The 14512-nt window shown below is 42.1% G+C and overlaps 1 protein-coding gene across 1 annotated transcript in view; it reads right to left on the bottom strand.

Moving 5' to 3' along the window:
• The window catches only part of tgfbr1b (transforming growth factor, beta receptor 1 b), a 34851-nt gene extending 20566 nt beyond the window's left edge, over nt 1-14285 (bottom strand). The window contains 1 exon segment of the mRNA NM_001115059.1: nt 14126-14285. Within this exon segment, the coding sequence (NP_001108531.1) occupies nt 14126-14222 (97 nt within the window). The 5' untranslated portion in view covers nt 14223-14285.
• Between the last annotated feature and the right edge of the window lie 227 nt (nt 14286-14512).

Raw genomic sequence — 14512 nt, 5'->3', positions numbered from 1 at the left:
GAATCAAGCTGCCCGGTCACTCCACCTCGATACACTGCTCATCAAAAACACAGAGATTATTAGCACAGATCTATTCTACATCAAACATATAAATCCACTTAAAGTGTCTCTCTGCAGTCGGGGATCTGTCAATGCACAGGTCAGATTAGACGTAGAACTACGAACTCAAGAGTTGTCTGGAACGCAGCTTCAGTTTACAAAAACAAACCGCATCGGTCACCATGGTTACTACGTTATCTCTCACGTGCGCCTTGACACACCAGTATCAGAATGCAGGATTTTGCACTCATGTGCGTCTTTTTTTTATCAATTCTAAGAATATTCCAAAACACATTTAAACAGTCTGTGTGGAAACCCTTGATCATCCTCCTGACATTATACACATTTCTGTTCTTGAACCAGCAAACACACACACACACACACACACATTGTTGTTGTCGTCACAGAGGAGAAACAACACAGAAACACGTCAGCAGAGAATCAGAGTCAGTCTGCGAGCGGCTGGAGCTCAGAAACCTGTGTGAATCTGAAGCCAGGACTATTTTAGGACGGGTCAGCAAACTGAGAAGAGCTGCGGAGAGGAGAGCCAAAGATCCCACAAACAACACCAAACACAGCCAGATCAACCACACACACACACACACACACACGCACACACGCACACACACTCATACACTATGGTCAGTGTAGTTGATCAGTTCCCCTATAGCGCATGTGTTTGGACTGTGGGGGAAACCAGAGCACCCGGAGGAAACCCACACCAACACGGGGAGAACATGCAAACTCCACACAGAAATCTGAATCAGAGACCTTCTCACTGTGAGGCTACAGTGCTGACCGCTGAGCCAGCGTGTCACCCACGCTCTTAGATCAATCTTGAGTAAATATGCAGATCTTGTCATGGTCATCAGCTGTATGGTGATTGGATATATGAGACACGCTGTGAGAGTGAAGTGTGTGACTGTAGAGGACACAGATGAACACTGAGCTCACCTTCACTGTCGTCTCCTGCAGACTCTGATGAATGTGCTCATCTCTCACGAACACACAGACACATCCGTCAGCTCATGCATTTATTCTCTTTAGCTCACATTAGACAGAGACTTTCACTTTGGCATGGACTTCACCATCATTTACTCGTCCTCGTGTCACTCCACACACACACCGACAGACCCCTGACCTGACCTCCTTCAAGACAGCAGATTAAAGACACTACATTCTACACATTCCTTCAGCTTAGTCCCTTATTTATCACAGTGGAATGAACCGACAACTATTCCAGCATATGTTTTACACAGCGGATGCCCTTCCAGCTGCAACCCGGTAGTGAGAAACACCCATACACACACACTCAGTGTAGTTGATCAGTTCCCCTATAGTGCATGTGTTTGGACTGTGGGGGAAACCGGAGCACCTGGAGGAAACCAACGCCAACACGGGGAGAACATGCAAACTCCACACAGACTTGAACCAGCAACCTTCTTGCTGTGAGGCCACAGTGCTAGCCAATGAAAGCGTCCGAGATGAAGCGTTTGGGTGATTTATCAGCGGCGCTTGTGTCTTTGAGCTGTAAAGTTCTTGAAATCTTTAACAGAATGAAGACGAGTCTGAGAGGAAGGCTTTAACTCGGTTAGGGAATGGAACAGAATTGCAGGCTTTTCATGACTGCTGGAGTAATGGTCTGAGTCGCTCAATTGCTATAATGCTTTCAATTAACCCAATTCCATCACCGCTATCTGATTAAGGCCACATAACCCAATTTATAAATGGCCGGGAACGTCTGCAGAGTTTCAGCTCTTATAAATGAAACGGGCGCACACAAACACACACACACACACACACACACACACACACACACACACACAAAACCCTCAAGACAACCACTACTGATTTTGGGAATCAATGGCAATTGGATTTCACATCTTCAGAGCCTTTAGCTTCAAGCGCTAATGTAGTAATTGAATGATGTGGCATTGAAAGCGCAGTGTTTTGGGAGGAGACGGCGCTGTAACTCAAACACACACTGGAGACTGTAATGAATAGGTGTGTGTGTGTGTGTGTGTGTGTGCTTTCTGAAGCGCAGACGGAGATCAATTGAAGAGTGTGTCCAGTTTTCAGAGCCAAGATAATTAATCTTCATCCTCATCTTAATGGGTGGAGAGCTAGAGAGGGTCGGTTAGTATTCCTAACAACACATATCACTGAGTTTGAGAGGCCGAAGCCGAGCCAACTGGGAAACAATCCAACTCGACGTGTATTTGTATATCGCTTTTCACAATAATTAGCATTCCAAAGCACTACAGATGAACATCAGAGCTGTCGATCAGTTTTATGAATGAGACTGTACCTGTGATTATTCATTATCAGTGCTGATGAAGATTAATCACATCCAAAATAGACGTTTTATTTAACAAAATGTGTATATTTATTTTGTATTTATAAATAAATACATGCATGCACACATACATTTGAGAAAATGTTTATTTTATATATTTCTTATTAAATATACATGTATTTGATACTAATTATATCTAAATTTAAATATCCATGTGACAAAATAGTTTAGTTTTTTTATGAATGTGTGCACTTTCACCAGCCTCTGCTCTGATCATGCGTCTGCTGCTGTAATAGATCTAACTAACGGAGATCTTCAGCGAGATCTTGATCTCTCCTCCAGCATTATTGAATTATTGCTATGCTTTGTGTGTTTATTAAACGGCAACCCCAAGATCTTTCAGAACACTGTCCGTCTACAAAGCCTCATCATTACGGTACAGGTCCACAACAAATGTTAACATCGCTCGCATTAATTGTGTGGGGCAGGTTAAGATTGATTTGTGTTGCTAATATTTAATTGCAGCTGATGGCAGAACGCTGGCGCAGGTACTCGGCACAGCTGTTTCTTCAAGACCATCATAATCCATCTCAATATTTCAGAAGCATCATCTGTCAGACAGACTGCTGGAGGATCAACAGAAGAGCAGACTGTGCAAACCGAACACACACACACACACACACACACACACACTGTGTGCTCGGTCTGCGCAATATTGGATAATTCTGACATTGTTATTCTGGATTTTTCTGTGATTTCTCTTGAATTCTGCATTTTCCTCAGATGGCCTTTACAGCTCTGCTTGGAGAGAATTCCTTCATTCAGACTGCTGTGGGTGAATCTGACATGCATCATACAGAAAACACAGTCAACAAATGACAAGCACAGATAAAACAGCAGAGTGAGGATATGCATGAAATAAACGGAGATATCTGTGGGGAATCTGACAATATTTAGGTCATAATCAAGTGTAAAATAACACTGCATACAGGCCACAGTCTTCATTGTGTACATAATTCACCACAATTCATCAGGAAACGATAAGATTACACATGCCCGCTTCACTTCCCAATATTTATTTTGGAAATATTGAACAATAAAATATTGCACTATCAGTGTTTTTCCAATATTCTGCTTTTATATTGCATTATGGGATCTGACCCTTCATCCAACAACTTTTCTGCACGTGTGTATCAGTGTGCAGTGCTGTATTGTGTGTGTTGGTGTTGTATATTACGCTACAGAAACCTTGTAATAAACTGCAGCACATTTACTCTTATTTTACACACTTACTCCTGTTATTTCTTATGCATTATGATATTGCAAATCACTAAAATGTCAGTAAAAGTCACTTTGTTAAACTGTAGAGTTGAATTTACACATGTATGAGATCAACATCCCATAATGCAGTTCACCACCGCAGATAAACTTCCGAAAATATGGAAACTGCTCATTACCGGTCAGTTTTTACAGTGTAGCCCTAACACACACACACACACACACACACACACACACACACACACAAACACACATGCAAGCATACACACACAAACACAAACACACACACACACACACACAAACACACACACACACACACACACACACACACACACACAGCTCTGTTCTGATTGAGAAGAGGATCAGTCTAAACAGCAGAGCTCAGGGTCAGAGCGCAGGCCTTCAGAGACTCTCTGCATGATAAATGTCTCAGCCTCCTCCTGCTCTCTCTCCACCCTCTCCTGTTCTTTAACACTGGAACTTCCTACAACTACTAGGATTACAGCAGCAGTCATTGTCATATTATCATGGTGTATTTACATTCAGAGCGTCAACTGAGATATTAAAAATTAATTGCGAAATCTTGGAAATTTCCCACACAACAAAACACTATAAATAGTGCACTCCACAACAATATGCTGAACAGTTTGCTTTCTGATGCAATATTGACATCTGGGGGTTCATTTGCCCACAGGAACTGATTTCCAGAGGCGTTTCGCTAACATGCATTATATGTGGTTTAATAATGTACATTTATCCACCTATATAAATCACAATGCAGGTAACTCTGTCAATACAACACAGTATAAAATAATGCAAGCATACAGCGCAGATATGCAAATGCATATCCATGATCAACCCTTCAGAAAAAGGACTATTACATTAATATACATGTTTTATAAATATTTATATATTATTGAACAGAATATATATATATATATTAATATTTATATACTGACTACACACACACACACACACACACACACACACACACATCCAGAATGAGTCTATCACTGTTAAACTGATCTCTTTCATCACATCATGTCTGGACCGGTGTTCTGTCGGTGTTGTCCTGCTTTGTGAGATTGTCTCTCTCCCATTCAGAAAGTAGGTAGCACCTTTTAAAGGCGCAAGCTTCCAGTGTAAATGTTAATGTGGAGTAGTGTGATCTGAAGCTGTAATATCGCACTAACTTACCTAATCCCCGACCCCAACCTCAGAACCATTCAAATACAGTGTTGGCAGCATGATGTGGTGGTAAACTCAGGACACCGGCTGCTGTTAATGAGGAACAGCACAGTGGCCTCAGCGGTGACTAATCTAATGCTTCTGATTGGCCACTGCATTCACATGTGGACGTGTGATTGGTTAAACAGCTCAGCGCAGCAGGAGGTTAGATGAAATCTGATGCAACACACATATATCTCAGTGTAACGCCACAAAGTCCCACTCTTCATTAATCTTTCCACGTCAGCTCCATTGAGACAGACTCCGCTTCACTCCAGCGCTCCTCACCTGCTCTACACTCAGCTCCAGCGCTGGATTACACTACAGTTTAACCTGAGTGTAGGAGAACACAGACATGCTCACATGTAGACAAGAGGACGCCTTCACTGCGCGCGCATGTGTGTGTGTGTGTGTGTGTCAGAATACAGAGAGCAGAAGCAGATCTTCATCATCAGCAGCTCACCTTCACTGCGCAGATGAATTAATTACAGCCGTTACCAGGCAACCAGCAGACCTGCAGCCGACACCGCCTCACACACCAGCAGCAGAGCTTCAGCACCACACACACACTATACGTCATACACACACACACACTATACGTCATACACACACACACACACACACTACACAACATACACACACACACACACACACACACTACACAACATACACACACACACACTATATGTCATACACACACTACACAACATACACACACACACTATACGTCATACACACACACACACACACACTACACAACATACACACACACACACACACACACACACTACACAACATACACACACACACACTATACGTCATACACACACACACACACTACACAACATATACACAAACACACACACTATACGTCATACACACACACACACTATACGTCATACACACACACACACACACACACTACACAACATACACACATACACACACTATACGTCATACACACACACACACACACACACTACACAACATATACACAGACACACACACACTATACATCATACACACACACACACACTACACAACATACAAACACACTATACGTCATACACACACACACACACTACACAACATACACACACACACACACTACACATCATACACACATGATATTACAGACACAAACACACACAAACACTATACCTCATACACACACACTACACTACACAACAAACACACACACACACACGCAAACACACACACGTGACATCCTACAGAAATACACATACAAAATCCCACTCACACAGAGACACACAATTCGATATCATACATTTTGATATCACACACACCACGACACACACGTTCAGTAGTTCACACGCATTAATTCACACAGTACACACACACACACCACAGACATGCAAAATCAGACACTAAGAAACACACTTACATAAACTCTTTCACTCTCTCTCTCACACACACACACACACACACACACACACACACGCACGCACGCACACACACACACACCCTTCCCCCTGCAGCTCCAGTGTGTGTCTGGAGTCATTTCCATAGGTCATCTTTGCGGCCCCTAACCCTTCACGCCCCATCATTGGCAGGCTTTTGTGTGTGACAGATGTGTGTGTGTGTGTGTGTGTGTCTCAGATGGACCCCGGGGCCCTCAGACTCCCCCACAGGGCCTTCTGCTGCTCAGGTCTTTGTGTGAACACTGAGAAACACTCAGCAATAATCCAGATTCACTCGCTCATCCACATCTGACTGACTGAAAGCGTCAGCCGTTCCCAGACGCGTCAGTGGAGTGTGGAAACCCAGCTCCAGGAGACACAGCATTATCAGCAGGACCACTGAGTTAATCAGCAGACATACTGAACGCTCTTACACATCATTTCTGTATCATCAGCACAGAACATGCACTTCCTGTTTGTTTTCACCTAAATTCTCATATAAGGTCTGTCTAAGGAATTGGGCGGGGCTAACACACGCCATCATGGCGAAGACAATAGTGCAATTATTGCACCTAAGATCAGCCTCAGACCTAAAGATTCCCCCGGCTGCATCTGCTTGTCCATCAAGAATACGCTGAATTTACTGCACCAAACAGATGGAGTGTGATCGTCCATGCCAAGTTTCCAACAACGAGAGTGTACAGGAGCTCTGGTGGACACTGGTGACCCAGTTCCAGCACTGGTCTGTGTCTTCAAGGAGCCGTCTGCACTATTAAGCAGACTCAGCGGAGGATTGGCAGAGACACATTTTCTAGGACACACAGAAACACAGAGATTCTCAATCTGACTTCCCACAGCGCTCTAATAAGCCTTGTGAGGGAACGGCCAGTGAGCGTCAGAGTGTGTGCTCCTCAAACACACAGCTTCTCTCTCTCTCTGCCCCAGGCTCTGCTAATTGCGTGTCAGGGCACATGACGGACTGTTCTTTATAAATACCCGCCGCTGGGATCATAAACCTGCCCATTGGACAGACAGCCACAGTCTCCATTTGGGGTAACAAGCTCCAGGAGGAAGGAGAAACGCAGTAAAGCTGCAAAACTCCGTTTGAAAGTGGCCGATAAAACAAATGCAGGACAGGAGTGAGACTGCAGCTCGCTGACGGACACGTGTTTACTCTAACACACACACACACACACACACACACACACACACATACATACATAAGTTTAAATGCAAAGTTAATCTGCAAAAACAGTCATCATTCATTTACTGGGCCTTGCACCATTTCAAACTTATTCTCTGTGTGTTATTTAATAAGATAAATATTAAACGCTGTATTTATACTGTCCATATACTGTATAAGTTGACAAACCAGCACCATAAAGGTATTTATTTACCAATCTTCTGGATAAGTGTTATAACAACTTTATTATTGAATTGTTTCAGTGAGCAGTGATCTTATTTACTGGTAAACAATCTGAATATGAGATTAGTGAGCTATGGTGAACAGTAAAGTTTACAGCTGCATCATGACTGCTCTTCTCATAATGCCACTGAACAGCTTCAGGGGAAATAAATAACACATTTCTAGACTGATAATAAAGAACATGCGTGTCGGAGAGGATATTCTGATGAACAGCATCTGCCTCAATTCATTTTCAGTTCATTAAAAATAAACTGCATTGTGGTTTTAATATGAGCGCATGCCACATGGAGCTTTCTGCTGCACATTTACAATATTGCCTCATTTCAAGAGGCTTTTCTGTCTGTAATTTTTGTTTCCAAAGAAGCATTTAATACTCACCAAAGGTGATAATTTATCTGATCAAAAATACTGTAAAACATTACAATTTCAAGCAGCTGTTTTCTCTGTGAATATATAGTAATAAGTGTGATGTACACTCACCGGCCACTTTATTAGGTACACCTTAATAGTACCGGGTTGGACACTTTCACTTTCAGAACTGCCTCAATCCTTGGTGGTGTAGATTCAGCAAGCTACTGAAATATTCCTCAGAGATTTTGCTCCATATTGACATGACAGCATCACACAGTTGCTGCAGATTTGTCGGCTGCACATCCATGATGCCAATCTCCCGTTCCACCACATCCCAAAGCTGCTCTATTGGATTGAGCTCTGGGGACTGTGGAGGCCATTTGAGTACAGTGAACTCATCGTCATGTTCAGCAGTCTGAGATGATTGAGCTTTATGACATGCTGCGTTATCCTGCTGGAAGTAGCCATCAGAAGATGGAGACACTGTGCTCATAAAGGGATGGACATGGTCAGCAGCAATACTCGGGTAGGCTGTGGCGTACTTATGGCCCCAAAAAAATCTCCACCACACCATTACACCACCACCACCAGCCTGAACCGCTGATACAAGGCAGGATGCCCACAGAACTGCCGCTTACTGGATATTTCCTCTTTGTCGGAGCATTCTCTGTAAACCCTAGAGATGGTTGTGCATGAAAATCCCAGTAGATCAGATGTGTGATTGGCTGATTGGATATTAGCTTTAACGAGCAGTTGGACAGTATACCTAATAAAGTGGCCAGTGAGTGTATATCAATGATGTAAGGCTGTATTTCAGCATCATTACTGCAGTTTACAGTGTTCATGATCATACAGAATCACTACAATATGATTATTATCAGCATAAGTCATTTTATTAGCATCATGATTATTAGTTGTGCTGCTTTATATTTCAGTAGAAACTGCTATTTTCAGTATTCACAAATTTAAAACAGCATTCTGTGTTTATTGTAACCTCATAAATGTCTTTGTTGTCACTTTGATAGGTTTATGCACCCTAGCTTTGTACTTTACAGCAGATTTGAGTTTGAAACAATGCAAGCATAACCAATATATTAATTTGTAGATGAGTTATTGCTAAAACTGTTGCGTTTGCATCATTTTTTGCAGACTGCACTGATGTGTTGACAGTGCAAGTTGCAGAATGGCTTGATTTATGTTGCTTTGACAGAGTCCATTAATCATGCCACTATCTCCTATTGCATCCAAACCACAAACCCCACAGTCTGAACGGCCGGCGGTATAATAATAATGTGCTGTAAGTGATCCGGGATCCTCCAACAGGTACTGCTGGCCGGATCCAATAGAGAAAACTGAGAGCGCTGCGGTCTGACGGATCAACAAGAGGAGTAGAGCTGAACACCGCCCATATCTCAATGTATGTATGCGCAGCGGTCAGATTATTCATTAGAGATTAAAGATAAAGATATATAATTGAGCTGATTTATAGCATGAAGACAATGCTATTATACGATTGATTGTTCAAGTTCTGCAAAAAAGCCTGGTGAAATGATATTCATATCGCTGCAAAACTAAATATTGCCATGTCAGACCATGCAACTCTAATAAATGTGGTAATTTCTCAATGCATTAATTAACATTTACTAATGAGGCATTACCAATCATACTTCATCAGTTTTACAGCATTACATAACTAATATATCGTATACGCATAATATTGATCATGTATTAAACACACAGACATCACTATTTTGGTAAACACTATATATAACTGCAGGTTAGCTGTGTCCAGCCGATACTCTTTAACGGTTTTGACTGTAATGTAGTAATAACCTGCACTTTTTATAAAGCTGCTGTGTCATGATAATTATTGTGACAATCTCTATACAAACACACTTGAACTGAGCTTAAGTTAATATCATTACAACAAGACAATCAGACACCGTCATAAGCCAATACTAGAAAACCACTGCTTTAAGTCCAGCCTAATAAAGCTCCAGGAAACCCTCAGATGCTTGTGCTGATTTCCCAGTGCACGCTACACTTTTAAAAGCCACTATCACTGCAAATGAGTGGATCCGGCTTGTGAACGCATCAGTAGCTCGACTCAATCACAGCTGGCACTAATGCAACTTCTCAAATTAGTTTTGGTTCTTTAAGCCGGGACAACAGGCAGTTTGGGGTCAGGAAAATGCCACAGATTCATGTCCCAAAGGCAGCGTTATTATAGAGAGCATGTATCAAATGCTCAGACGAGCCTCTTAGGGCCCGTGCGTTTAGGGGCCCCGGGGCCGAGTGCGCTAAATCACTGTCCCCGAGTGTCTCTGGATCCGCTGAAGCTCATCCACAGAACAGCAGCAGACGGAGATCATTCACACACAGACAACAGCAGCACCGTTGCAGAGCTCAGGTGTGCTTCAGCAAACACACATGGAGCACTGCGCTGTACACAGACCTGGGTTAGGGCTGCTCGATAAACGGCAGTGATTGTAGAGCGCGTTATGCAGGATTTTCAGAGTAGTGGCGTCACACTGCATGGCTATCTACACTAGTGTTTCATCACTGCTGTGTTTACACTGCAAGATAGATCAGCAACACTGCATCACTTTACAATAGGAAGAACCACTAACAACTGGCCTGGCTCTCTCATTGGCTGTAGGTAATCGCCGATGTTATTGTCAATCAGAGCACAGTTCACACAGCAGGATTTTGAGCTCTGGGTTTTTAGCATGTCGAATATCTGTCGGGTATCAAGCTGTTTGTGGACTTTTCTAGTAAATGTGAAACCTAAAAGCGTGTGCAAACACCACAAATAATGAGGCTTTAACCCAAAACTCACTTACAGCTTCAGTCAAGGGTTGGAAATAAGTCCTATATAATACTAAAACTGGAGATAAACTGACTGTACTTTTGATGTTCTTGTACAGAGTTCATTCTTCTCTATAAATTACTACTACAGTTGAGTTTTCAACCTTAAAAGTCAATGGAGGAGAGATGAACATCCCATAATGCAATTCTCCACCGCAAATAAACAGAAACCTAAATAAAACACCTGCATAAACAAATAAGTCATTTATTAAAGTGTTATTAATAATCATGTTAATTCTGTGAGAATTCTGAACTCCACACTGTTACAATATCCAAATAATACTGCAGAATAATACTATTTTTTTGGAATAATACCATAATACCATCATGCTCAAAAAGCTCCAGCATTTAAAAAGACAGACCATGTCAAACAATGCATTAAAAACCGCAGCATTGTCGCAGTGTGGATAATAATAACAGCAGAATTATTATAACAGTAATCATAATCCTCCGATATGACATTAAACAGAATCTATAGTGTGCTAATATACGGTAGTTACCATTCTTACTATCATCCTTAGTAGGGCAATCCTTGATGTATGTGTGTGTTACAGAACATTATGCCACAAACACTGACAGAGCTTGATCATTTAGCGTCCTCCAGTAGTCACGCAGGTATCGTGACATTATTTAATTGCTCCATTCACTCTAGTCTGATTATGAACATCTCACAATGACACACATCTCGGCTCTTCAGAGCGTCAGCACACACGTGATTCACACAATGCCCATCGAGCAGCCATTTCACATTCAGTGAAGGTGAACCAGATCAAACAAGACACCTAAACACCACTATAAGAGTGTGTTCCCCCCACCCGCACGCCTGCCCGCCAGACAAAGAGAGAAGAAGAATTATTATTATTCAATCCAGAGTGACAAGATCAAACCTGCAGTCACTTCCATCTGCAGATATAGAGTGACAAAACACATTCAAGAAGAAGAGCATCAACAAACCCTGAGCTCCTCCTCACCGCCACACATGCAGAGAACAAACACTCAAAACACAATATATATGACGACAACGAGGAAATAAATAACACTGCACCAGACTGAAAACATGTTAAGAGATGTCATCATTTCCTCATCCTTTACTTGTTGGCCACAAGAGAAGATATTTTGAAGAATGTTGAGAACCACTGACTTAAAACAAATACTATTAAAAAGTTAATGATTACAGGATTCCAGCTCTCTTCAAAATATCTCCTTTACTGTTCAACAGAAGACTCCAGGTTTTGGAGCCATTTAAGTGAGAGTAAATAATAATAATAATAATTATTATTATATTATTAATTATAATTATATTATAATAGCGATTTTCTGGACACTCAAAGCGCTTTACACATTTTTAGGGGGAATCTCTTCATCCAGCACCAGTGTGCAGCGTCCACATGGATGAAGCGATTGCGCCAGACTGCACACCACACCAGCTGATTGGTGGAGGGGAGACATGATATGGAGATGGTTAGCAGGCCATGATGGACAGAGGCCAGTGGGCAGATTGAGCCAGGATGCAGGGGTTAAACCCCTACTCTTTGACCAAGGACATCTTAGGATTAATAATGACCACACAGAGTCAGGACCTGGGTTTAACATCTACTCCAAAAGACGGAAATGGCCAGTAAATGTTCATTTTTTGGGTGAACTATCCCTTTGACAGACTGTACAGCCCAGTTTTATTATAGTCTTTAAAGATCACCCAAAAATAAAATTGTCATCTTCATTTATCCTTATGTGTCTTTCTATAGTTGAACTCAAAACACAATATTCTGAAGATATGCTGAAATAAAAGAGTCAATATTAAGAAGAGAAATACTCTAGAAGTCAGTGTCTGTTTTCGTCCAGCATTCTTCACTATATCATCCTTTGTGTTCAGAATAAAGAAACTCAAACAGGTTTGGAGCAAGAGGAATATGAGGAAATGACGACAGAAATGACATGTTTTGGATGGACAATCTCTTCAAAAGAACTTTGGTTATTACTCGGGGACATTTCCTAGATAAGTACACATTAATTACAAGAGCAGCTCTATTGTGTTTCTCCTGTCACACATCGTTAGTTAGACAGCACAGTTGTGCTTGAGACAGTCTATAATCTACAGCCCACAGTTCTGAGTCTATACATCTCCATCTGACATCATCTTGTGTTTATATGACTGACTATTATAATGATGAACAGCGACTTAATAACGGAGTAATAAACAGAAAGTTATAAACAACAGCAGAGAAACCACCAACACTGGCGAAAATACCTCTGCTTCTTATATATACACACACACAACAGCAAATACACAAACGCTAACAAGTAAACAAACGAGTTATTTCTGTTAAACTGAGTTAGCCAACTAACGTTAAAGAACTGAGTGGAAAGTAAGTTAGCCAAGTAGCTAACAGCTAACTGTTTAGAAAAGTCAATCGAGCTGACAAAACACACTTTTAAAAAGTTGTAAACAAAACAAAACCAAGAACATAATATTTAAGTTATATTCTAAAATAAATACCAACTATTTACAACTCTTCATGCGCGGATAAAGCGGAGTTTAAACCGTTATCAGCGCAGTTAACGCAGCGTTAGCCGGTCCAGCTAGCTGGATGTGTAAATCACCGTAACGTTATATGGCGTATTGTAAGTTTTCTCTATTGTTCAAACTGAGCTCAAACTCTCCAAACTACATTATTAGTGAGTTTACAGTAAATAAAGACGATTTTTGAGCTGCCAGATTATCAGACTCAACAAAAGTAGGCTTTTACTCCACAGTAGACAATAAACTGGTTAATGACACTGGATCGAGAAGAGTTTAATGTGTGCACACAGCAGTCTGGACTGGACATGCACCGCCTTGAGGAACTGTGTGTGTGTGTAGATCGCAACACTGATCGCGAAATAAACAGACTCGGACTGTAGATTTAATCAGACACGTATCCCCCATCTCTGTCTGTCTGTCTGTGAGTGTGTCTGTGTGTGTGAATCGAGTCTCTGCTCCGAATCGGTTATGAATGCAATCAGGTGTGTTAGCTCCGCTTTTCTCCTCATTCTCACTGAATCAGCGGTGGATTTCTGCTTTTCTGTCTTATTATTACGGGTCTCTCCCTCTCTGACCTGCGCCATCTTTGCACAAACACACACACACACGCGCACACACACACACTTCGGGGCTGCAATGCTTGCAAACAAAGAGCACCTCAGACGGGCCGAGCACAGCATTAAACACCGCGGGTTTACCTTCAGTCTGCTGGACCCGGGATCCGAAGAACACGGCGAGAAACACCAGTCGACACGGCACTGCCTCCATCATCATCATCTTCATCATCATCTTCATCCTCCTCCTGGAGATAATCCCGCTCCTCTTCTGTTCTCCTGCTGGACTCCAGTTGTAGAGACTGAAGCTGCTGCTGGAGGACTGAGAGCGGCACACAAAACACTCAGACTCGCGGCTGCTGATTGGCTGACGGCGCGACAGAGATACGCCCACATTCCCCGCTCTCAGCTGGACGCGCGCATTGCATAAGAACGCGCGCGCCGCTGCTCTGATGATGATGATGATAGCAGAAACTCTTGATGAAGACTGATGATGAAGAAGAACAACAGCTGATGAAGAAGAGCCTCAAC

This window comes from Danio rerio, chromosome 24 (assembly GCF_052040795.2).
Source record: "Danio rerio strain M-AB ecotype USA chromosome 24, GRCz13ab, whole genome shotgun sequence".
Classification (NCBI taxonomy): Eukaryota; Metazoa; Chordata; class Actinopteri; order Cypriniformes; family Danionidae; genus Danio; species Danio rerio.
Note: the sequence above shows the minus strand (reverse complement) of the source record. Positions and strands in the feature narration are given on the sequence as shown.